The sequence below is a fragment of the Nasonia vitripennis genome (genome assembly GCF_009193385.2).
Source record: "Nasonia vitripennis strain AsymCx chromosome PSR unlocalized genomic scaffold, Nvit_psr_1.1 chrPSR_random0002, whole genome shotgun sequence".
NCBI lineage: Eukaryota > Metazoa > Arthropoda > Insecta > Hymenoptera > Pteromalidae > Nasonia > Nasonia vitripennis.
In genome coordinates this window covers 12,384-39,039 of record NW_022279661.1, presented here as the reverse complement: position 1 = coordinate 39,039, position 26,656 = coordinate 12,384, and the positions used below count along the sequence as shown (strand labels likewise).

General features: G+C 44.0%; 1 protein-coding gene across 1 annotated transcript in view; it reads left to right on the top strand.

Annotated features, from left to right (window-relative positions):
• Positions 1 to 26,441, top strand: part of LOC116417962 — a 229,226-nt gene extending 202,785 nt beyond the window's left edge. The window contains exons 9-12 of the mRNA XM_031933158.2: positions 4,157 to 4,261; positions 4,399 to 4,507; positions 23,800 to 23,947; positions 24,031 to 26,441. Coding sequence (XP_031789018.1) covers positions 4,157 to 4,261; positions 4,399 to 4,507; positions 23,800 to 23,947; positions 24,031 to 24,198 — 530 coding nt within the window. The 3' untranslated portion in view covers positions 24,199 to 26,441. The remainder of the gene's footprint in view (positions 1 to 4,156; positions 4,262 to 4,398; positions 4,508 to 23,799; positions 23,948 to 24,030) is intronic.
• Positions 26,442 to 26,656: the final 215 nt, after the last annotated feature.

The following is a 26,656-nucleotide window of genomic DNA, read 5'->3' as shown; positions in this document are numbered from 1 at the left end:
CCTCGTTCGCGCTGATACGTTGAACCGGAATAGACGTGTCTCACTCCTCCTCCGCCTACTTGCTCGTCGTAGTAGCGTATGTAGTGACTCATCGTGACTTAGCGTTGCTCTCTCTCTCTCTCTCTCTCTCTCTCTCTCTCTCTCTCTCTCTCTCTCTCTCTCTCTCTCTCTCTCTCTCTCTCTCTCTCTAGCGATTACGTTTAATGTGAAGCGTAACCGTCAGCGTTCCATATTCGAATGGTATTCGCACTCCGTGCTGATCCCTTATATCTATGACGATCGAGCGAAAACTGTGATGTAAAAGCGGAATATAATGAGCAGGTGCAAAATGTCTCACGATATTACTGCCAAATTTGTACTTTGCACTGTCCACGGAAACTATACGCAGTAGAGCAGCTTGAGTGTCGCCGACAGTGTGTGGCTCGCATACATCCGTGTACACGTAGAGCTGATCGGGTATAGCTCGGGAAAGCGATGCTCGTCTGTTTCCTAGCGCGACTACACGGCCCATTGACAATGTGACAAAGGTGCCGTTTTTTCGCCGAGTCTCGGAATCTTCGAAACCGAAAATACGTCAAATTTTTTCGTTAAACGTTATCTGATGCTGATCATCGCAGGCACACTTGCGCTGTAGCATGTAGTAGCCCTTTTGAAAGGGTGCAACTTCGAGACGCAGATGATCGTGAAAGGCGGCTGATTTATTTATTTCGTTGGTTAGTTGCTCGATCTTGTCGTAAATACCGTGCGGAAAAAAATGCGTTTCCTGCTTTGCCTTTTCCGACTGTTTAAACGTGTAAAAGGCCTCCGATTCTTGAACGTGCACGACAGTGCTCGGCACGTGAATTTCGACGAGCGCAACGGACCAATTCCCGCTGAGTCTGAGCTCGCGCGAGAGCTGCGTTGTAAAGCTGCTGGTGGCGTTTTCGTTGTAGTACGTCATACTGCTGTTGCTAGGGAGAACTAGGTAAAAATCGTTCTGGTCCATTTTAAAATTTTTTGTACTTCAGAGGCTTTTATCCACGAGTTGAATTTGTCCGGATAGCCAGCCCACTTGACGAGTAGCTGCTTCTTCGAGCCACGACCCTTTGTACGAATTACGCGCTCTATTTTGAATTGCTCAGCAGCGTCCGACATGCGTTTCGTGCCAACGTGAGCGAGCTCCTCGAGATAGAAAAAGCCGTCAATCTCCACGTCGTTTAAATCTTCCAGGATAAACGTTGGTAACTGCTGTCTGTTGGATATGCGCTTAATCTTGAAAACTTCCTCGCTAAAATTTTTTTCGTATCCCTTCTCGAAAGTATTTTTTGTGCGACTAATGCGTACGTAAGATCCGGGCTTGTATTTATTGATTACGCCTGACGCCATCTTTTCGCGATTCTTGTAAGTCGATTGCAGACGAGCTCTTTTCGCTAAATTTTCGCGCGCTTTTGCAGCATTGTAGATGCTCACGTCACAGGGTCGAGATTGCGCGCACCCGCGTAACCAGCCTCGTGCGAGACATCGTAGTATTGCTGCTCGTACGATGCCATGCTTAAAAGTTTGCGAGACGTAGCCACTTGTTCTTTGCTCGATTTCTCGTCAAAGCAGGCGATGCCGGTGATTTCCATCAACGCGTCGATGCTCTCTTTACTAGGCAGTCGTCGTTTCGCTGTATTATTCGGCTCTGTCAAATTTTTACCAATTTTCACTATTTCCGGGTTTCCAATCAGCTTTATCGGTGTGTCGACTGTCTTGATGAATTTGGCGAAAGGTAAACGACCGATGGGCACTTCCGACTGATCCAGTGTTTTTTTCCTGCGTGCGACAACGTCGCTAATCAGTTCTATAATGTTGGAATCTTGTATGGGCCGGCCGTCTATACTGACTCTGCCAGTGCTATCTCACTTGAGACGATCGCCGGCAACGGTTTTCCAGTGTTTCAGCAGAAGGCGCGTTTTTTGAGCGTAACTCTTGGGCACGCTGTCGAGTATAATTTCTTCAGTCATTGGTGCCGAGGTGGCCTCTATTTCGTCGACGTCGCGCTCGTAATCGTGTTCAGCGTGACGTTTGGAATCTTTGAAAAACAGATATCGCCGCAGTACTTGTAAATAGTTTAGACATTTTTCACGCTCATCTGTAAATTTATTCGAATGTAGAATCGTGTGCATCTCGGAATCGAGTCTCGAGAGATTGTCGCCGCACGTTTGAACGGAGTTTTCACACGACTCGTTTGGCGGTTGTGCTGCTGCTGCTGACTGAACGTTTTGCATGCGCGAAAACATATCTTCGGGCACGATAATCATTTTTCTCGCACGATCCATTTTAGTCTTCCGTTGCTGCTGCTGCTGACTTTGAATTGAATAACTTTGAGACAAGAGCCCCGATAATAGGTGCGAGTAGAAGCGGCAAAAAAGCACCACCGTGCTGTACGAGAACACGTTTCTTCTTCTGCCAATCGCTGACAGATTTCTTATTATTGCAAATAGTCAATTTTCTCAGCACGTTTTTGTGCTTTTTGAGTCGTCGTTTATGCGAGTCTTTGATTTTGCAATCACACCTTGCAAGATATTCAAAGCGCACTCGCATATGCAACGTACGAGTCTCTTGTCGGCTGTGCGTAAAAGAGCCGTGCGTTGTTGGCCGTCCGTGTGACAAAGAGCGTTCAGTACAGCTACTCGTTTTCTGTTGAAATGCTTGGTGTCAAGCGTAGCCACGACGGGTATACAACAGCCAGCCTGTTTCTTCTTCATCGATGTTGTTGGCGCCATAGCTTCTCGCCTACTGTCTATGCCGAGAGCTCTGCACGCCTATTTTGTATTTTCACTTTTTACCGAATTTCGGCACATAGGCGTACTGAATATCGTCGCTTGGGAATATACACGTGCGAACCCTATACTCGTTCACGGCCGCTTGAGTTAGATCGAGAAAAAGATACGAGTGAGGTCCGCGCGTAGCGTCTATGTAAGCCTCCTGCAGAAACCTCGGATCTTCCGGATAAATTTGTCGCGCGAGATGCCGAATCTGAGCTCTGTCGCGAGGATTTTTAAATATAACAAGATACTTTGAATTTAAACTTATGTCGCGCTGAGACTTTCCCTGGTGAAAAATATTCTGCGTCACCAGAAAGACCGACAAATTCAAATGATGAGACGAACGCGAGAACAAATCAAGAACTATATCGTTCGATGATTCTCGCATCAAGTCGTCGAGAATCAGTAATTTTTTCTTTCCCCTATCCACGGAGTAATCGCTTCGCTGCGGAAGTCCCTCTCGCAACTCGATAGGTACAGCAGCACTCCCGCCAACTTTGAATTCACTGCGGTACGTCTCTTGCCACTCGGTATAGTAGAGCAGAACCCTGTCTAAGCGAGCATCGCACATCTCCGGCAGATGCTCGAGAAATTTTTTCAGAAACCAGCTTTTTCCAGCTCTTGTCGGTCCTGCTATGCACGCCGTAAAAGGATGCTTCCAACGCGTATCCATCTTATAGACTAAAGCGCTCTCTTCCCGTAAAGCGCTTTTTATTAATATTATTTCTCGATCCCCGGGCGGCGGCGGCGGCGGGCGCACGGGCCGCGTATACGCGTGTATTCTCGCGGGCCTCGTATACGCGTATACTCACGCGCGGGTCGCTTATACGCGTACTCACGCGGGCCGCGTATCCGCGTATACTCACGCGCTGGCCGCTTATACGCGTATATTAGCGGCCGCATCCGCGGACGAGCCGTCTTTACGCGTGCATGTACGGCTCGTCTGTAAGAGTGCGATGATGAGTGGATAAAGGAGAGAGAGAGAGAGAGAGAGAGAGAGAGAGAGAGAGAGAGAGAGAGAGAGAGAGAAGGATGTTATAATTACATACTATACTTAACTTTTGTAACCGTACGGGAGCGATAACCCGGCAGTAACATACCTACGCTTTTTTAGAACTATGCTACACGATTTGACCTCTTCTCGCGTGACAACAGTGTGGTCTGGCACTCTTTTAATAGAATTAAACTTAAGATTAATTCTATTATATACTAATTAATGCATTCGTTCCGAGTCGCGCTTGCTCCATATCACAAAAGCGCGGCGCGCGCAACGCGAAATTCAAACATTCCCAAATAGTTTCTAATCTTGATAAACTTGATCTTAGTATGAAAAAACGTAGCTAATAGATAAATAATTGTTTTTATAGAAGAAGGATCTAAGCCTATATTTGATCGGGAGGAAATAAAACAGTTTGAATCTAAGTCAATCGAACAACATCGGACAATTCGAGATGTTAGAAAAAACAATTTAGGTAAGATGATTTTGATAAATTATATATTAAATATTGAAAGTCAATTCCGAGATTTACAATATTTTTCAATAGTTTAAAAAAATCGGTCATTTGTTAATATTTGTTGATAATAAAAATGGTTTGTTTGCTTGTTATAGTGGAAAAATCATCATCATATACCAAACGCCGATCTGTGTCGTTAAGTCCTCGCCGGCATCGAAGTCCTAGTCCTCGTGCTGACTCTAATACATATACTCACCGGTCGAGGTTTGTACAAAAACAAAATGGAATATTGTTTTTATTAATCTCCTTTATATTTATTACTTTTTGCACTTAATTTCCCAATTTATTTATAAGTGTTTATGTCTGTTGAATTTAATGCAATTTTACGTATGAAAATATTCAAAAAAATTTTCTGCTATTCATTAAACTGTTATGGACGAGTTTGTGAGACTCTTCCTCAACAAAGCAATATTTATTTTTTTTTGTGAGTTCAAAAGGGCTTGGGCAGCTATACAGCTGTCGGACAACCACATGGACTCTGAGGATATGTGTCTGCCCCCACGACCGACTCTCTATTCTCTCTCTTTAGTGTGTGTGCGACGCTGTGCCTCCCAACACAGGTGCGCAACACCTAGCGCCTCGCATGCGCTAGGATTTTTCTTGTTTCGTGGGATTTGACGCGACCGTCACGTTTGGGAGAACGCTAGGGAGAGGGGAAAAGAATCACACAACGGTTATCACTTTATTGCTCTTATATTTCGCCCAGCCCTTCCCTACAACGCGGTGGCAATCATGCCTCCCGCGCACAATGTAGCCACGCAGGGCTTCTGTTGGCGCACTCACGCACGAGCCGCACTCGTGCAGCAGACGGCAGGCCTTAGGCCCAGGTCCAGTCCGTTGACGGTTGGCTCTCTCTCTCTCTCTCTCTCTCTCTCTCACTCTCGCGCACGCTGGCTCGACGCCTCGCGTGGATGACGTCGAGGTGTGCGCCCGCACCGCACACCACTCTCCCGTCTCATTCACTCTCCTCTCTCTTTCTCTCTCTCTCTCACTCTCGCGCACGCTGGCTCGACGCCTCGCGTGGATGACGTCGAGGTGTGCGCCCGCACCGCACACCACTCTCTCGTCTCACTCACTCTCTCTCTCACACACTCACAGCTTTCTCTCTCTCTCGCTCTCTCTCTCTCTCGCTTACTCGCTCTCTTCTCTCGGCTTCCGGTAGACGTCCGTCGGTGCTCCCGTCGTCGTCTCCAGGACTCCTCCCGGACCTGATGGCGGCTGGCGGCTTCGGCTCTCCCACGCCGATGTTGCTGGCTGCTCTCGTCCTTTGGATGTTGGTGGCGGACTGGCCGGCCTCCTCCCTCTCGTCAGGATGGTCGCTGGCTCGTCCGGGCGTTGGCACTTCCTAGTGCCAACGCGCTGCACCTGAAACACACGCGCACTCTCGCACTCTTGGGAGACCCTCCCAATCTCCTCTATTCGTCGACCTCCGGTCGACAAGCAGAGGAGGACGCACTTAACTCTCACAAACGTCGACGTGCTCCGTCGACAGTCGTGAGAGAACTCTCTATTTCTCCGCTCGTTCTCGCGCTCGCTCTCGTCTCGTGCTCGTCGGGCCCGCGCTTCTTGCTGGCTCCCGATTGGCTGCCAGTCCGCGCGGATAGCAAGCCGCGCATCGGCGCCCGCTGATTGGCTCACGACATGCGGAGGACCGTTCAGCGCGCGCGCCGACAAGGCTCGCTCTCGCGCCAACGATGCTCACTTTCGCGTCGACGATGACGGTTAGCTAGCCCGTTCCCCGAACTTGAGGACAGGCCGGCGCCGACAACAACACGTCGACTCGCTTGTTTCTTCCGCGCACTCAGGGCTTGGCCGCATCGAACGAGGTTCCTCGTCTCGACGCGGCTGCGACGTTTGCAACGTCGCAATCCCCTCCCCTTAACGATGCTTCCTCTCTCGGAGAAGTTGGCCTTAAACCTTTTACTGGGTCCCAGGTCCATACTTTTCTCTCTTCTCTGCACTCTACTCTCTCACATCCTCTCTCTCTCTCTACCTTCCCCGTACTCTCTCTGCCTCTTCTTCCTTCCCCAGCGATCTGTTTACCTGGCCTTGCCATTTTCATTCGGCAATCCAGGCACAGATTTGAGTGGCTCACCCGTCTGCACAGCTGGCACGATGACTGCGGTAATAGCCTACGCGCAGGACATTCCCTTCGTGAATGTCCTTTTCGCTGGCATACCCAACAGGTCATCTCCGGGCAATTGAATGCCCGGTGCCCCACTTTGCAGCAGGTGAAGCACGCACCACCTCCTCGCCTCTCTCCTCGAGCCACGGCACTAGCGGTCGGTCGAACCAGGCCGCACCATACGCTAGCTCTCTTTTCTCTCGCTGTCCTCTCCTCAACCTCGACAGGAGGAAACTCACTTCCAGGGCCAATCTGCTTTATTCTCTCGACTGCAGCGGCTCTCTGGAGCCCTCCTTCCTCCTTGTACGCCGCACCTGGGACACGCATTTTCTCCGCTGGTAGCGGAGGCGCGTAACGGCTATTTAGCTCTCGTAGTCGTTCCCAGCGTCGGCCGTACCTCTCCAACTCCTCCCAGCTTTTGACGCTTTTATCGCCAATATCTCTCCGGTATTCCGGAAGGAGGTTCCGATACGCGATGCGAAGCAATTCGCGTTCGGATGGAGGTCTGCGAAAGCGCGAAGCAAGATATTGAAGACTCGCGGTATACGCCGCGATCTTCTCTTCTCTATGCTGCGTTCGCTTGCGCAGATCTTCCTCCAAATCCTCCTGACAATATCGAGCCATGTATCGGCGACGAAAGGCCCTGCAGAACGTCTCCCATGTTCGCAGGCTCTTTCTCTTCGCCCGATACCAGCGGCTTGCCTGTGCCTTGAATATGCACGGCAACACCGCTAGCAGCACATGGTCTGATATCGCTGACCCCTCTCTGCACTCGCACAGTCGATCCAAGAAATCCTCCGCCTCCTCGTGATCGCCCTCGCCCGAGAACTGGAGGTTCCAATGCTTCAGGAACTCCAAAGCTCTGAGCGAATCGGCTGATCTCTTTCGGCGTTTGGATGACGTCAGGTTCGCTGAGTTAGACTCGCAGCTCGATTTAACTTCGAGCTCGCTGTCACTGCTCAGCAAACCTCTCTGTCTCCGTCTCTTTCTTGGCGCACTTCTCTCTCTCCGCTCACTCTCCTCCACCGACTCCTCTCCCGAGCTCTCACAGCTCCGTTGCACACTCGGCTGACCTCCAGAGTTGCCCCAAGAACCGCGGCGTCGCACCGTTTCGCGCTCTTTCTTTGGCAGTACTCTGTCTGCGTCATCACGATCACTCGTGAGCACAGATGGTCTGCCTCTCAGCTGGCTTAAGGTAGCCGGGCGAACTGGATCAGTTGCTTTGACTGGGGTTCGCAAATATAGCTTTCGCCATATTCGCTCTTCCTCCAATCTGCGCTTCTGTTCCGACGCCTCGACCCGTACCTGCTCTCGCGCCGCCTCTCTCGCCTCCTCACGGACTTGCTGTAGCCGCCGCTCATGCTCTAGCGTGGCTAACTCGTCCTGCAGCCTCCCTCGAGCTTCTAGGAGGGCTTCCTCGTAAGCTTCACGCCAAGCTACAGAAAGCTCCTCTTCGAAGACTCGAGTTCTCGCCTGCTCAAGAGTGAGTCCGCTCTCCTCGAACTCTCTCACACGAGCGTCTCTCTCGCTGCGATCGACACTCACTCGACTCGCATAGCCGCTGTCTACGCTGACGTCTACGCGAGAGTCCAAACCTCCTCGCGACACATCTCCCTCGGCTACATCACGGACTGTGATGGAGGTTGCGCTGGCCGCGGTCCTTGCCATCGTCCTTTCGGACAACAGCGAGTAACCTGGCCATTTGCAACTCGCAATCACAGCACTCTCACTGTGTCTCTTTCTCGAGAACAACCTCGGAGATCTCTCTCGGCTCTCATTGTCACTCGACAACGAGGCCAAAGAGTCTCCTCGCTTCCAACTTTCGTTGAAGAGCTTAACTCGCGAGCCCCGCCGACGACGCTTACGACGTACGGTGTGCCAGTCGTCGCCGTCGGCTGACTCGCTGTCGCTAGAGCGCACGCGCGGCAGCACATCTCGCTGGGACTTGATAGGGCTCCCCACGCTATCACGTTTAGCGTTGGACTCTACTCCAAGTCCCATCACGAGTTGCCGTTTCGTCAGCTGATTCATCGCACGAGCATCGTGCGACTTCAACAGCTGACGGCTGTCCGCGGAACACTCCTCGCTGTCTCTCTCTACACGGAAAGACGTCGGCAGCTTGCCTCGTGGCCCGCTGCGCATCTTTCCGTCACTCACACTTCGCGCACTTTCCACTGACACTCGCGAAAACACTTCTCCTCTCCCTTTTAAACAATCGCGAGTCCCCACAAGGGATGCCAATTGCGACGCTGTGCCTCCCAGCACTTTGATGCGCAACTCCTCGCGACTCCAACGCGCGGATTATTATTTATTTCGCGGGTCTCGATGGCAATCGCTGACGTTTGGGAGAACGTTGGGAAAAAGGAAAATGATAACACACCGGTTATCACTTTATTGCTCTTATATTTCGCCCAGCCCTTCCCTACAACGCGGTGGCAATCATGCCTCCCGCGCACAATGTAGCCACGCAGGGCTTCTGTTGGCGCACTCACGCACGAGCCGCACTCGTGCAGCAGACGGCAGGCCTTAGGCCCAGGTCCAGTCCGTTGACGGTTGGCTCTCTCTCTCTCTCTCTCTCTCTCTCTCTCTCACTCTCGCGCACGCTGGCTCGACGCCTCGCGTGGATGACGTCGAGGTGTGCGCCCGCACCGCACACCACTCTCCCGTCTCATTCACTCTCCTCTCTCTTTCTCTCTCTCTCTCACTCTCGCGCACGCTGGCTCGACGCCTCGCGTGGATGACGTCGAGGTGTGCGCCCGCACCGCACACCACTCTCTCGTCTCACTCACTCTCTCTCTCACACACTCACAGCTTTCTCTCTCTCTCGCTCTCTCTCTCTCGCTTACTCGCTCTCTTCTCTCGGCTTCCGGTAGACGTCCGTCGGTGCTCCCGTCGTCGTCTCCAGGACTCCTCCCGGACCTGATGGCGGCTGGCGGCTTCGGCTCTCCCACGCCGATGTTGCTGGCTGCTCTCGTCCTTTGGATGTTGGTGGCGGACTGGCCGGCCTCCTCCCTCTCGTCAGGATGGTCGCTGGCTCGTCCGGGCGTTGGCACTTCCTAGTGCCAACGCGCTGCACCTGAAACACACGCGCACTCTCGCACTCTTGGGAGACCCTCCCAATCTCCTCTATTCGTCGACCTCCGGTCGACAAGCAGAGGAGGACGCACTTAACTCTCACAAACGTCGACGTGCTCCGTCGACAGTCGTGAGAGAACTCTCTATTTCTCCGCTCGTTCTCGCGCTCGCTCTCGTCTCGTGCTCGTCGGGCCCGCGCTTCTTGCTGGCTCCCGATTGGCTGCCAGTCCGCGCGGATAGCAAGCCGCGCATCGGCGCCCGCTGATTGGCTCGCGACATGCGGAGGACCTTTCAGCGCGCGCGCCGACGAGGCTCGCTCTCGCGCCAACGATGCTCACTTTCGCGTCGACGATGACGGTTAGCTAGCCCGTTCCCCGAACTTGAGGACAGGCCGGCGCCGACAACAACACGTCGACTCGCTTGTTTCTTCCGCGCACTCAGGGCTTGGCCGAGAGATTTTTCTGTATTCGACCTAGCTCAAGGATTTTTCCAAATTCCTTTACATGAAGCCGATAGGCACAAAACAGCTTTTTGCTCTTCGAACGGTTTGTACGAATTTACCAAAATGCCAATGGGCCTTTCCAACTCACCTGCAACATTTCAGCGTTGTGTGGATAAGATTTTTAAAGATATGCAAGGTAAAGAAATATTCCTATTTTTAGACGATGCTGTTATATACGGAAAAACTATCGAGGAACACAATGTCAAATTCGAGAAATTTTTGAAACGATTACGCGAAGCTAATTTAAAATTGCAACCAGATAAATGTGAATTTTTAAAGAAAGAAGTTATTTATTTAGGGCATTTGTTATCTAAAGAGGGAGTTAAGCCGGATCCTAAGAAATTAGAAGCAGTACGAAATTTTCCATTACCTAAAACTCAGAAAAATATTCGCGAATTTTTGGGACTAGCGGGAGATTACCGTCGATTTGTACAGAACTTTTCGGGAATTGCTAAACCATTAAGTAACTTATTAAAGAAAGATGTAGAACTCGTTTGGAATGAACAGACTCAAGAAGCATTTGATATATTAAAAGAAAAGCTTTGCAGCAAGCCAGTTTTACAAATTGCAGATTTTTCAAAATCTTTTATAGTAACGTGCGACGCTAGTTTATACGCTATCGGAGGCATTTTGAGTCAAGGAGAGATAGGTAAAGATAGACCCATTGGATACGTATCACGAGTACTTTCCGACACCGAAAGCCGGTACGACTCATATTCGCGAGAAGCTTTAGCAATATTATATTCCGTATCACAATTTAGACCATATTTACTCGGAAGACATTTTACAATTGTCACTGATTGCAAACCCTTGATTTGGTTTAAAAATTCAACCGATTTAACGTCAAAGGTTAGCAGATGGAGAATTAAATTAAACGCGTACGACTACGACATCGTGTATAAGTGCGGGAAAGCCAACGTGAACGCAGATGCGCTCTCGAGAAACCCCGTCGAGCGGTCCGAAGAGGCGGAGACGGAGGAGCCTATACTTGTAATAGAGACACGCGCTAGAGCCGGAAAAATACAAATACCGAACTATCGAGAAAATAGACCAAAACGCCCTAATAATTCGCGTAAGATAAATAAAAAACGCGATGAACCAGAAAATTATAACGCCGAAAAAGCCAAAACAAGCAAAGAGCCGAACGCTGATTTGACAAAATTGCATGATTATCAATTAGAATTTCCAGCAGAATCAAGCACGGAAAAAGAGATAACTCAAGAGATCGAGCCAGTTATAAACAAAGAGAGAAAATACGGAAAAATATTCGTCGAATGTAAAGAACAATTGTTTATGCGAAAAGATAATTATATTTACTTCATAGCCTCGGACGGTACGCCATGTGATGAAGGAGCAAGACAGCTACACATACGTAATGAATTGCCCAGATTTTCCGAGTTAGAAGCCGGAGAAATTAAAATCACGAATAAAAATAAAAAACTACACTTCGCTATTGTTACACGCGGCAAACAGGCCTTAAGCACTACTGAGATTCTCAATAACATAACCGTTGCATTCAAGGTTCTAAAGTCATTGATTGTAAAGGAAAATATTTGCTCTATTAGTATTGCTAAAAGCAAGGATATTGAAAACGTATTGTGGGATGACATGCTAGTTAAATTAAGACAACTATTGAAAGGAATATCAGTAAAAATTATAATTTGTTTGGGAATAATTAAATATATAGCAGAGAAGGATAGAGTCCGAATCATGGAGGAACTACACAATACGGCTATAGGAGGTCATAAGGGAGTAAATAAAACTTACAAACGAATTAAGCAAAGATATTATTGGGAGAATATTAAGGAAGATGTACAAAATTTTATACGGAAATGTCTCACATGTCAATTAAAAAAATTAGTTCGAGTCAAAACGAAGCAACCTATGCAAATTACAGATACACCGCAATCGCCTATGGAAAAGATTAGTCTCGATATAGTGGGACCGTTCCCTGTCTCTAAAAATGGTTATAACAATATATTAACAATTCAATGCAATTTTTCGAAATATTGCTTAGCAATACCGATAAAAGACGCCACCGCAGAATCAGTTGCCGACGCGTTAATCAAACGTTTTATTTGTATTTTTGGCGCACCTCTCACTATTCTCACGGATCAAGGTAGTAATTTTATGTCAAGCCTAATGAGACGAGTAGCAAAGAAATTTCGCATTAAACAAGTAAAAACTACTGCGTATCATCCGCAATCTAACGGTTCTTTAGAAAGATCGCATCATTCGCTGACCGAATATATTAAAACGTCTCTAGATAACGAAACCTGGGATGAATGTTTAGAGTTAGCTACATTTTGTTACAACACTGTGCCGCATGAAGGGCATCAGTTCACACCATATGAGTTAGTTTTCGGACGCTTAGCACGTGTTCCTTCGAACGAACCACTCGAGCCCGAAGATCTGATTCCCACATATAACGATTATGTCATTAATCTTAGCAAACGGTTAAACGAACTACAGAGAATTGCACGCGAAAAGCTAATTGAATCAAAAATCCGATCGAAATATTATTATGATAAAAAAATCAACCCAAAAGAATTTAAAATTGGAGACACGGTTTGGTTATTAAAGGGCGGTAAACAATATAAATTGGCGGAACAATACGAAGGACCATATACTGTTATCGATGTTTTTAACAATCAACGGAACGTTAAAATCCAAATGAAAAATAAGAAAATCAAAACGGTAAATGCGAATAGACTTAGAGTATCGTACATAGAGCCTGAGGAAATCTAAAAATAAGTGTCAGTTTTAAGAAATTATATATATACACACATATGTACACACATACGAATGTACACATACATTATATTTACACATGTTTGTTTTATGAGTTGAGAAAATACTAAAAAGAAAATACGAAAAACAAAATAACAAGTAAAGTGCAAAGACAACGTATAAGTAAAAAGCGGTATCATCTCTTAGGGACGTAGCACAAAAACCAAGTGGAACATAGTCAATTACCTGGTGAACAAACATAAGAAACTACGATGAGAAGAGAGAAAGCGAAACTGACAGCTCAAGACGAAATTTTTAAACAAATAATGATTTTGGGATTAAAAATGAGACGAGAATCCAAACAAGGTATTACACCCGCATATCACTACCCCCCACCTTGCTCATGACAAGGCTCCCAAGGTAAATCGTTCACAACAACCGGATTAACAACATCAATTACCTAAAAATAAATAAAAAATAAAAAAACGATAATACTAATAAACGGCGTAGAGAACACAAAAGAAGAGTCATAACAAATAATAAAGACAGAAAAATTACCTCACACATTTTTGGAAATAACCAAACATACATGTAACGACAATACCTCACTGACACTCTCGATAAAACTAATGCTGGACCAGCCTGCAGCACGCGCACAAAAGTACGACTAGGAAAGAAAGTAGGGGAAACCACATGTCCTTAAGAGAAAAAGAAGCCTGGGAAAGAAACGAATAAAATCTCGAGCCCACGAAAATTACATGATAGGACCTCCTGCACACGCACTAGGAAGAATGTTGAAAATTTCATGTTCAACATTCTTTCTCAGGCGGGGTGGAATTTTATTGCATAAAATCAAAATCGGAAAGATAAATAACAAATTCATATAAAGAGAAAAGTACTCTTAAGCATTACATTAATCCAAACAAATACTTGCATACACTAATCAACATTCTTTATGTTACAGTCAACTATCGTACAAATTTTTAAAAATACACACATACATATATATCCATCAACCATATCCTTATCATACTACAAAATTTTTTTTTTTTTAACAAAGAATTTGTAAACAATTTATATGTAAATATTAGAATAGCCATTGTTATAAAAATTAAAAAATATATATATATACATACATACTTCAACAAAAAAAGAGAAAGAAATTATGTATACGTAATCATGTCGTAACAAAAAGAAAAAAAAAATTTTTTTTAACAAATAATCTATGTATCCACGAAAAGTACCTTACCATAGACTATGTAAATAGATAATGGTGCGCGGAGAATGATATTACCCATCATTATTTATAGAATATTATACACACACATTACACACATACAAAATTTTTTTTACGAACGTCGAGTTTCACTCATCCGTTCTTTTTCGGGCGGGGAGGTGTAATGGAATTCACAATTCCATTACGCACATAAACGCGATGTAATGAAACATAGAAAAGTACAGGCGTAAGGAAATCCTAAATTCCACTACACGCACAAAAACAGAATAAAAAATTAATAATGGCACACGTACACACTGAAACAGACACATACACTCATAACGCGTCGCCATCGCAGCAACCACACGCTGAGAAAAGAGATTATGCCTTACCAAAATAAAACTAAAGAACCAGCAGCCAATACGCATCTAAGCCGACTACCGTAAAAATGGCAGAGTAAAATAGACATAGACCAGAATACGAAACAAACAAGCTAATAGAGGAACCTCATAAATATCGCGACACTCCGCAACGATGTCACACATAAAAATGAAAAATATATCGATACAAAGAAATCCAGGCAGACGATTTTAGATTCACGAGAACAGGCGGCAAGAAGAAAACAGCGAGTTACGACCTTTCTAATTTAAAACAATCGAGAAAGTCTCACGCGCGCACTCTCAAAGAGGGCGCAGGCAACGGAAAGCAGCGGGAGAGCTAGTTACAAGCCCTATTCCCCAAAATTAGAAGTAATAAAACTAAGATTTTATGAATTGACCTGTCACATTTCCATTAGAGCAAGTGTCACAAGGAAATTTTATGTTAGCATCTCCAAAAATGGAATGACGAAAAATATGAAAATCTAGTATATAAAGACCGGGAGCAAAAGGGTGCTCGTAGTCAGTTTTCCTGAAGTCGCTTTACAAGCCGAATCGCTGCCAGTCGCCAGACCAACAACAATTATTATTACAAGTTCACAGTGCGCAAGTAAAAGAAACTTAGCCCGAATCAACAGTCCATATAGTGAACGGAGATACACGTGTTTGCGTTCATCAAAGCGCATCACGTCTCCAAAAGGAAGCCGACGCATCGAGGCGCCCATCTGTCTGCACTAGTTTACCATAAAGGAGAGAAGCTGAGAGCCGACGGCCCATCAACAGCCTGACCGTACTGAACCACCGACGCGATAAACCAGGCGCCAAGGATCCACAGCTGTAACCTCCTGCTGCGTACATCTTCAGACGAACACACACAAACACACACACACACATTGTAAAAGGTACTTTTCTCTCTTTTCTAATACGAGTGAAATACATTATAGTAGTTGCTTTAAAACTTAACCCCGTATAAGTGATTTCGTTATCCGGCTCCCTTTCCCGGAAGGCAGTGACCGCGTCTGCGGTAGCCAAAAGGGATTTCCTTTATTGCAATACGAATCAAATAATATTACGATAGGAACTCGGCACACGTAGGTATATTGGTGAGTTGCGCTCATTCGGACGTAACAATGCAGAACTTTAAGCAATTATTTTATTCAAGCTTTACATAGTAAATGGCATAATTTTGATTGCATGATTCTGGTGTTGGCTTTTTATTTGCAAGATTAATCTTTACTTGGGACTGCCATACCTTCGGCCCCCTGCCCCCCGCCCAGTGCCCTGTCCATGGCTCTCGCCATGCTCTTGAGTTCCTTGTGAATATTGTTCTTCCCCAGAACAAATTCCACAAGGTTCTCCACTTTCTCCCGATCGAACGCCTTGGTAACATCTTCTGGCCTACCGTCGCTTGTATCATTTGTTGCTACTGAGGCCGGGCAACCAACCCCTGCAGCATCCTCTCCTCCCCTCACTCCCTGTTCGGTCGATTTTTCCATACTAACAGTAATAACAGGGCCATGTCAGCTGCCCCCGTCTATGGGGGCAGCTGACATGGCCCCGGCTCTTTTTCTACTCGAATTTCTACATTATCTATACTTACAGTGTAGTTAATGTCAAATAATAAATCAAATAAGTAATTCTGATTTTTTCAGAATTTTTGACGCAAATTTTAAAAATTTTTACGTCATATTTAACGCCACTACAAAATTTGAGGAAAAAAATCGCGTCCGAGATACGGCGTTTCCGAAGCTGCGGCTCAGATACGGCGTTTCCGAAGCCTCGGCTGAGATACGACGATCCCGAAGCCACCGCCGGGATACGGCGTTCTCGAAGCCGCGGCTGAGATACGGTGATCTTCCAGTCAGCCGTCGATATGCTCCACTACAGACGCTCTCTATCTCACCCTTTCTTTCCTCGACACTTTTCTCTTAGCGCGCGTGCACAGTAAACATAACCTCTACATTAGTAAAACTATTGAAGTGAACATTGTGTTATTAAATTGTGTTAGTAAACAGATCGTTATTTTGATTGTTCAATTACCGAGTGTGATATTTACGTGTATATTGATAATCATATTGTTGTGTTAAATACCAGCCAATCAACTTAAACTGTTAAATAATGATAAATATTGTACATAAAATATATATTTTACATACAAAAGGAAATTAAATTACGTTTTACTTATTCCTGATCCATTTATAAAATATTAGATTAACAAAAAATATAACTATAAAATTATTATTGCCATCATGCGTTAAACAAGTTCTATATTTGATAGTTTCTATAAATATCATATGAAGTAATCACTTCTGTCGGGCGTCCCGTGACGCACACGTTTTTTTGTTTTTTTTTCATTGGGCGGAGGGGTAAAAATGCCTTTACGCACGAAGTGTGGGACTCGCCCGTGCTGCACCGTACAACACAGGAATACCCAGTAAAAACCCCCTGCCAGATCGCACCGGCAGGGTTCCTCCATACGACTGTTTCTCCCCCCCGGGAACTACCGTAAAGCTTTAGTTCGGGGGGGGGGGGGCAGTCACACTTTATGTCTGGCTGGTGTTATTGCCGACGTTTCCTTCTTTCTTCCTCTCTTCTGATGAGATTCAGCCGCTCTATGATGTTAGTGGTGAGGGTAACCACGGCATCCCATCCACTCTGCGACTCAAGCAAGCACGCCCCTAGGCACTCGGGTGTTAAGGGGCCGCTCCAATATTCCTGGAATTGCTGTCGTTTTTCCAGGAATCTTGGGCAGTGGAACAGGACGTGCTCCACGTCTTCGTCCACTCCAGGGCATGTTGGACACTCCGCGCTCCTGTACACTTTAATACGATACAGGTAGCTGCGGAAGCATCCGTGTCCGGTTAGCACCTGGGTGAAATGGAACATGACGAAGCCGTGTTTCCCGTTCGACCACCTGCTGATGTCCGGGATGATGCGGTGGGTCCAGCGACCCTCGCTGGCTGAATCCCACCGTTGCTGCCACTGCCGATATGTGTTGACGGCCCATCTTGATCCCAAGCTGTCCTGTTTTTCTCCTTCTGTATGCGACGCTTCATGGTATTTTTCAGCTCTCTCGGACGCCAGGAGGTCGATGGGAGGTAGACCAGCGACTGCCGAGAGAGCGATATCCGACACGGTGCGGTAGGCTCGGGCCACGCGTAACGTGGCGACTCTGCAGGCTCGCCGACAGGGAGCTCCAAAGCTAACATTCCTCGTCAATGCATCCGCCCAGATTGGGGCTGTGTGTGTGTATGTTTTTTTTTGTTTTTTTTTTTTTGTGTTTTTTTTTTTTTTTTTTTTTGTAGAGTTCGAGAATGCGTTACGCACCATAATGAGCTGCCGGAGCTCACCGTGTAAACGTCAATGTCTGCCCCGGGCATACCCAATCTATACCTACGACCCCCCGCGGAAACCGCCGCAAGGCATTATGTTATTTCCCCCTTCGCAGGGGGAAGGCATTGGCCATCGCTAGCCCTCAGCAGCCGGTCGCATATGTGCCCTTCCGCTTTCTTCTCTTCCCCTAATTTGACCCAGCCTGTCCACTATGGACATTGAGAGAGTCACCACCGCGCTCCATTGCTCCTCGGAGCTGAGCAGGCACGCCCCCATGCCCTCTGGGGTCATGGGACCACTCCATGATGTTTGAAATCGCTCCCGTTCCCCCGAAAAACGAGGGCATTGAAAGAGGACGTGTTCCACGTCCTCGTCCATCCCGGGGCAGGCCGGACACTCGGGACTCCCATACACTCCCACCCCATGGAGGTAGCTACGGAAGCCCCCATGTCCCGTCAGCACCTGTGTCAGCTGGAACGTGACGAGTCCGTGTCTCCTGCTCAGCCAATCCCGAATGCTCGGGATAATGCGGTGGGTCCAGCGACCCTCCCTGGCTGAGTCCTATCTCTGCTGCCACTCTTCTATGGTCACCGCTGTCCATCGGTCGTTGTCGCCCTCTTCGGTAGAACCCCGATCCTCCCGGTATCTTCTGCCTCTCTCGGAAGCTAGGATGTCAATAGGATGACCGACAGAGCGATGTCCGACACGGTTCGGTAGGCACGGGCCACTCTTAGTGCGGCTATTCTGCAGGCAATTCGGCATGGGGCACCGTAGCTCTTATGCTTCTTAAGAGCGTCAGCCCAAATCGGGGCTCCGTACAGTATCACGGAGCTCACCACCGATGCCAGGAGGGACCTCCGAGGTTGTTTCGGTCCCCCAATATTGGGCATGATGCCTGCCAGCGCCCGAGCCACATTTGCCGCCTTCGAACCTGTGTTCATCAGGTGTTTCTTAAATGTAAGCCGCGCGTCCAGTGTAACACCCAAGTACGTTATTTCGTTCACCGACCGTATCGATTTTCCTTCCACGGAGAAGGTTGCGTACTCTTTCTTCTTCGTGCTTGAGATTAGCACCGCCTCTGTTTTCTCGGCCGCCAGACTAAGTTCGTGGTCCCTCAACCAGGTAGCCACCACCTCGATAGAGCATTCTCCGAGATATTCAATCTCTTCAACGTGTGTGTGTGTGTGTGTGTGTGTGTGTATGTACCTATACCGTCATATTTCTAGAACTACTTAGTGAATAGCAATAAAATTTGAGATGCATTTATGTTTACCGACTCTGTATTTATTAGAAAATTTTTTTTGAATTTAACGATTATGGCCATTTTTTGATTTTCGAAAAAAATATTTTTCGTTTTTTTTTACGATTTAATATATACAATAAACTCTGCTGCAGTGTCTTTGAAAGAGTATAAAATATTTTACATTTTGCCACAAGATTATCCAGATTGACCGTTCCGTTCCATTGTTATGTTAAAAAAGGTACTTTTAAAAAAAAAAAATATATCTTCAAAACTAATTTGTCAAATGTTTTGAAAAAAATTATGACAATAAAAAATGATAATATCTACTTGCTGTAAAAATTTCAAACCATTTTGGTTATTACTTTTTGAGCTAAAAATAAAAAAACCTAAAAAAATGGGTTTTTTATGTCGTACGGTTACGGGAGTAAAAAGGCTTTAATTAAGTTGAAATTTTGGGAACAGATAGTTATTTTATAAATCTCGGCTAAGTTCTTTGCGCAGCTAATGAAATCAGTTAGTTTATCATTAGTTTAAAAGATATTAAGGTCCCAATTTTTTTTCTTTCACCCTGTATACCCTGTATAACTGAAAATCATTATTTCTGTTGAACCTTACAAATCGCTAACTAAAGCTGAGAATGTTTTGAGAAGATTCTTGTGTTAGAAGGTTATGAGATTTCTTTGGGCAGCTAATGAAACCCATTAGTTTAAAAGATATTAAGGTCCAATTTTTTTTCTCTCACCCTGTATACTCTGTATAATTGAAAATCATTATTTCGGTTGAACCTTACAAATTGCTAACTGATGCCGAGAATGTTTTGAGAAAAATAAATTATTTTTGAGGAAGCTATGTGCCAGTGATTTGGCAGTGGTTTTTTATCTATCTTTTCTGCTTTCTTTGCTTTATTCCACGAAACACCTTCAAAAACCATTGATTATCCTTGAAAAATATATAATGCAAATTGAATAGGGATATAATATAAACTATTTCCATAATATATATTTTTAATTAATTAATAATAGTTTGCAAATCGTGAATTTTTTTTGCGAATCAGCGTTATTAGGTTGTAACTTATTTGTTATAAATAAGTTGCCGTTAAAAAATAAGTATCTAAGTGTTTTCAACATTGTTTGCTATATTATTGTTATAACATATAAACTTTTTAAGTTAGAACATATATAAAAGATTGATACTTATATTATATAAGTTAATTGTATACATGTTCTGTATTTCATTCAGAAACTTCAGAAAAAAATTTTAAAACCCGGAAAATTCTATGTTTTTTTTTAAATTTGTAGCTCCGTCAGTTTTTGAGGTGGAGCGCTCAAATTTTGGGGAAAAGTGGGGATTATTATGTTCTTTATGTGTGCTAAAAGCAGGTGCTGTCGGATAGATAATTTACTCAAAATCGCGATTCAAAGTTTGCAGTGCTCGTTTTTCCGGCCGGCCTGTTGGCGTTACCGTAGGTCGATTTATAATTTTAAACAAAGTTTTGGAAAGTTGACATTGTGCACTACAAAACTTATATTTACACTTCTTTTTCTATCAGATGCCTAGAAGCATGCGAAAAACCCTCGTAAATTTGTCAAAAATTGTCCGAACACGCGCTCGCAGTCGAGTGGTGGGGGAGCCAGCAGAGGCTGAGAGGAATCGTATATATAGTAATAGGCACGCCCAGCGCGCACATTATTTATCTTTGCATTTCAATTTCGCAGCATCAACTGAAGCTATTTAAATTTTTTTTTTTTTTTCATTTTGGGGTAACGATACCCGAGGAATTCTATTCTATGGTTCATTTTTCGAAAAACTCATTAGAGAAGCTACAATTCTTTATTATTTTATGAATTAGTAATTTAATAATGTATAGTAACTTGTAAACTGTATAATTTTGAATTTGTCGTTATAGAATTGACATAGAATTGACGACATAGAATTGACTTTGTCGATCTCCCCGAGTATTGTTCGGCTAACAACATTAGCCTAGTATTGGTCTGGTCAGTAATCATTAGACGTTCTTGTTTATATTCAGTTGCAGTTCTTTCTGGAATCCAATGCAAGAATAGAATATTGTAAGCTTACTGGAATCTTCCAAAAGCTTTCATTAACATTTCGAGAATCTTACAAACATTTACGATTTACTTTACAAACATTTTCCAGAATTTTACAACAAAGCTTCCAAACATTTTCCACGGAAGCATACAGTAACGTTTCTGGAAACCTTTCTGTCATTGATTTGAAGCGGACATTCTCAGCTTACGGGAAGATTTTACGGAACCGTCTTTTAAGATTTCAACACTTTCAAGGAAGCTTCCTGAAAGGTTTCAAAAAGCTTTCATGCTGTGTGGGTACCGCACGTAACGATTCTTCGGCTTCGTTGTACATTCTCATTACTCGATGCTCTCTTGCCACTATTATCTTGTCTTCGCTCAACTGTTTAATGGGGAATCGATACAGAAAGCTTATATACCGTAAAAAATATCATATTAAGGGGGATTTTGTTTAGTGAATATGTTCTTGAAACTGCTAGTGGATGTTTCAAAAAGTATAATATCCTGTTCTAAACATCGTATCACCCCAACACCGCAGAGCAGGGTAATTAAATTACAGGGTGTTTGTATATCAAAGATAACTCTATCATTGATACTTAATGTTATACACATCGCTCAATCGTAAAAATTAGAATACTAAACATCCTTTTCTCGCACGATTAGCTTGACGTCTTTCGTACAAAAGGTGATCGAAATGACGCATGTATTAAATTACGGGGTGTTTGTATATCAAAGATAACTCTGTCATTGATACTTAATATTATATACACCATTCAATCGTTAAAATTAAAAGACTAAATATAATCCTTCTCTTGCGATTAGCTGTATGTCTTTCCATATAACGGGGATCGAATGTACAGTTGAGAAACCGCACATGACTTATGAATACTAGCCAACACCGCAGAGCAGACGTCTTAAATTCAGGGATGTGTGAATATCAACGATAAATCTATCATTGATATTTAATATACGCAGCGCTCGATGGTAAAATTAAAAGCCTAAACCTGCTCACACGATCAGCTAAACGTCTTTTCGTACAAAGGGGATCGAATGTACAACTGAGAAACCGCACATGACTTATGCGTAACTAGCCAACACAGCAGAGCAGACGTCTTAAATTCCGGAATGTTTGAATATCAATGATAACTCTAGAATTGATACAATATGTTAAGTGGTATTAAACCACTAACAATTAAATATTTTGTTGTTTAAGAGCGTGCGTGTCGCCTGCTTTACAGCAGGGTGACAACGTGGTCAGAGATGCCACTTGATGATTAAGTTGACTTTTCTTTATAAAGTGTAACGGGGCGGGACATATTATTCGTTAATAATCACAAAAATTGAGCGACGCGGGGATCAAACCCACGTCCTCGAGATCTCCAGGCGCGTGCTCTACCAACTGAGCGAACACCGCACTGTGCCTGCTACGCTCAAACCTGCCTTTATTACAGGCGGGGACGGGATACGCTTCCCGTTATAACCCCCCGCTAGAGTCGAAATACCGTCCCGGTTTCGACTCTACACTCTAACATTTCGCCGTTAATGCAGGGGCCTCTCTCGCCGACTAGCTCTTCGACGATGTCCTCCACCACCGCACATCTCCGCACCTTCAGCACTCTTCGTGCGACCGCATGTCGCAGTGCTCCTCGTAGCTGATGTTCCTACAGCTAGCTGCTGATCCACTTCATCCCTCTTCTATGTACATTTTGGCACGACTCCCAGAGCCGTCGCGCGGATCCTCGATCGGCGCTCTTGCTCTCCATGTCACGTAGAAGGCGAGTGCAGGGAGAAGTTCTCTCTCGATCCAAGGTGGGGGTTCTTCTATTTCCTCATCTTCTTTCTTCACTCCCGGAAGATCTTGAAGCTTTCTTGGAAACATTTATCATTATCCGTTGTGGGTAATTTTAGTTGGGCGCCATGTAACGGGGCGGGACATATTATTCGTTAGAATAATCACAAAAATTGAGCGACGCGGGGATCGAACCCACGTCCTCGAGATCTCCAGGCACGTGCTCTACCAACTGAGCCAACGCCGCACTGTGCCTGGTGTTGCACAGCCTGCGGGGACGGGATACGCTTCCCGTTATAAAAGTATAATTAAATTCTTACCTTCTGATTTGTGTAAAGCTTCCAAACTTTATCTGCGTACTTCTAATTGATTTACTTGGTTCCTTTTCTGATTTAAGTCAGATTTGATTATACATTTTCTTCTTTGTCTTATAAGTGTTCAATAAAAGATGTTTCTATTTCAATTGAGCAACTAATCAATTTAATTTCGGGCTTTTCCCAAACTTTATTTATCTAAATGCTACAAACTATGTTTGCATCAGACTTGATGTACAATTTTAAATATAACAGGATCTATGAACTATCTTCTAAATTCTTTACAAAATCTATAACTTGAAATCTGAAGGACTGTACGGCACGGTGGCTCGTAACAGAGTCGTAACAGAGTCGTGAGAATCACGATGCTTCAGGAATTTCCTGAAGTAACGCCGTGCCTCCCACGACGCCCTTCAGTTACTTCCCCTTTTGCCGCATCGCAGCGTCAACGCTTGTTCCTCTCGTTAGGCCTTACGGGGCCTAGCAACTACAAGCGCGTCAAAACTGCAACGCAGCAGCGCACGTGTACTTCATGCCGTGGGGAAGTTGTTATTTAGCTCAGCGAGATTCCGGGCCACCTGATACTTTTGTGGCCTTGGCTCTCGCTAATGCTTTTTCTATTCTCAATCAAAGCCACATTTGAAATTTTTACATCAAATGAGAATTCGGGAAACTTGTCAGATAACAATATATATTTTACAACTAGATATTTTTTAATGCATTTGTAATATTTTAATGTTTCAGATCCAGTAGAAGCGACGAGGAATACAAATATCACGTCCGATCAGAAGACCGTACTCATGGAAGACGAGATAGAAGAGATTCCTTTAGGGAACGAATACTACTTCCTGCCCAATACGTCGAACTCGTAGAAACCCCCATTTACAGTCCGGTAAGCATCATTTAAAATAAAAAAATCAAATCGCATTGTTAATTTATCAGAGCGTCGTAATATAAACTTCACTTATTTTACAGGGATTCGCTCCAAGACCAATGTTAGCAGAGGCCGCCCACTCATGGGTCCATCACCTCGTCCGCCCTTCCCGCCGCCACAATTCGCAGGACCACAGGAGATTGTACTGGAATGTGCTACCCGATCCACGCAAGTCCTTTTCTTTAAATAGAGAAGCAGTTCAGCTTTGATTGTAAAGCGATGGTAATGAAATTCAAATAATCAACGCACGTTTTTTTTCATTCTGTAACAGGCTTTGGTGGACAACGTGGACGACGGATGTTTTAAACCAAATCACGCTGTGGATATTTCAGTCGACATTAAACTGAAAACCCACATGTAAACTCAAAATTTTTATACATCGAGAAACACATCCGAGGCCAACTAAAGGAAATGTACTATAAAATATTACAACACAAATGCGAGTTAGAAGTATTTATAAACGAAATCGCTATAGCCACAATCTCGCCCGAGGAATTCGGATACAGGTTAATGGAATCAAACGGTTACATAGGCGTAATAGCAGGAGAAACCGTACACTTATTGAAATGTTTGCGCGTAGAAGTGCGAATAAGAAACACAACTAAATACTACGACTAATTACCAGTGCAACGAGAAGAAGAACAACTATTCTTAACACCAAGAACAAGATTATTAGTAAGAACCGGCACGCAAATAACGTGCGGCACTAGAATGCCAGCGATGTTCCAAATCGGTAGCCTCTAGTACAAAATGCTACGGATGGCAGTAGTTGCAGAAGCACCAGAAACACTGAAGCCACAAACCAAACCAACATGGAAATATATGTGCCCCGAAACCCTAACCATAGGAGGGATATACGGAGAACAAGATCTAAACCGACTTCGAGATATGATATTTTTTCCAATAAAGAAACCAGACTCCAATAGAGTTTTACAGTACTAAAGAAAGTCGCACAAGGAATAACCGGGCGAAAAGATAATCAAGAAGGAATTGCCATTACGAACTTATTCGACGAACGAGCACTAGCCGACATTGCAGAAGATACATGGGCAAAAATGTGGTCAAGCTTTTTAACGTTTGGAACCGCAAACGCAGGAATACTAGGAGTAGTATTAATTGGGAGGATGATAAAACTATTGGTGGGCACAATAATACATGGATACGCGATCTACAGCCTATATGGATTCTCTATACATCTAGTAGGAGCCATATGGAATTTAGTAACCCAATTAGTGCTACATTTTGGACAGCAAAAAAAGAACTAAGAGTACATTGAGAAACCAACTGAGACCGACGAGAACCCGAATGAAGGGAAAGAATTAATAGGAAAAAGAGAATATAAACCCGGAACGGCACCTGTACCTAAGGAAAGACCGTACACGCCAATCTACCCCAGACCAGATTCGGTATAACAAGCAAAAAAAAATCAACACACATTTCGCAATATAAATAAACAAACACAAAAAATGCAAAGAACAAAGATTTATTTTTCACTTTTTTTAGACATTTTTTTTTTACTTTATTCACAACAATATACACAAAAACATTCAGGAGGTCGTTGCCTAGTAAGGAATGAGGCACAGCGGCTGTAAAACAAAAAAAAACAATTAGAAAAGGAAAATTAGAGAAAGTAAAAAAAGAGAAAAATCAAAAATTAAAAAAAAAAATAAAAAACTTACGCCATACCTTCCCAGCGCATCATAATAGGAGGAGTACCCAAAAGATTTTGACAATGTGAACATGAGAGAGAAGAAAATTCCGGCTCCCACCTTTCATAGTGACAAGGCACGAAACGATCCCGATAATCAATAGAAGAATAACGTAAAATTGTTTCGTTTTTATGTGATTTTGAAATTATCCGAAGCCCCCACCACTCCCCCACCAAATTATTGCTATTAACTTACTACAAATGTATCAAGTTTAAAATGTGTTAATGTTTAAAGTTTAAAATTTTCTATAAACATAATGCTCTCAAAATGCTCTCTGCGTTATCGAGCTTGAGACCGTCATATTTTTACTATGTTATTAAATAGTCAAATATTATACACATTAAATGAGTCTAAGGAACTTAATGTAAAACTTGAAGAGTATAATTATCCATTGAATAATTATATTAATTTAACAAGAAGTATACTAGATATCCAACAAAAGACAGTTTTCCACAGTACCCAAGGGGTACTGTCAGCACATTATATTAATTATAATACAATATACATTAGGCGCGTTGATATTTTTTTTTTTTTTTTTTTTTTTAATTATATTATTCAAACTTACGCGGTAAATTTTGGCTTTACTTAAGGGTTGGCGCATGCGCAGTCCACTATATACTCTCCTTTACATCCATAATATATAGGAAGAAATTATACAGTTTATATAATTCTTTTAATTTATATATACTTTTTACAATTACAAAACACAGGGCATAAAAACTTTATGTATGGATGTTGTATTTGTATTTTTATCCAAAGACCGTTCTTTACTGATATAAATGTATATATAAATAATGAATTTATAAATGTGAAATCAACTCAAAAAAATATAAATATAAACAATATTTGACGATTCACATGCGAGCGCATAGTACTGATAAAGAGTACAAAAGTTTAATTTGTCTCAAAGGGTTTACGGATAAAAGCAATTATAATTGACATAATAAAATACATGTTT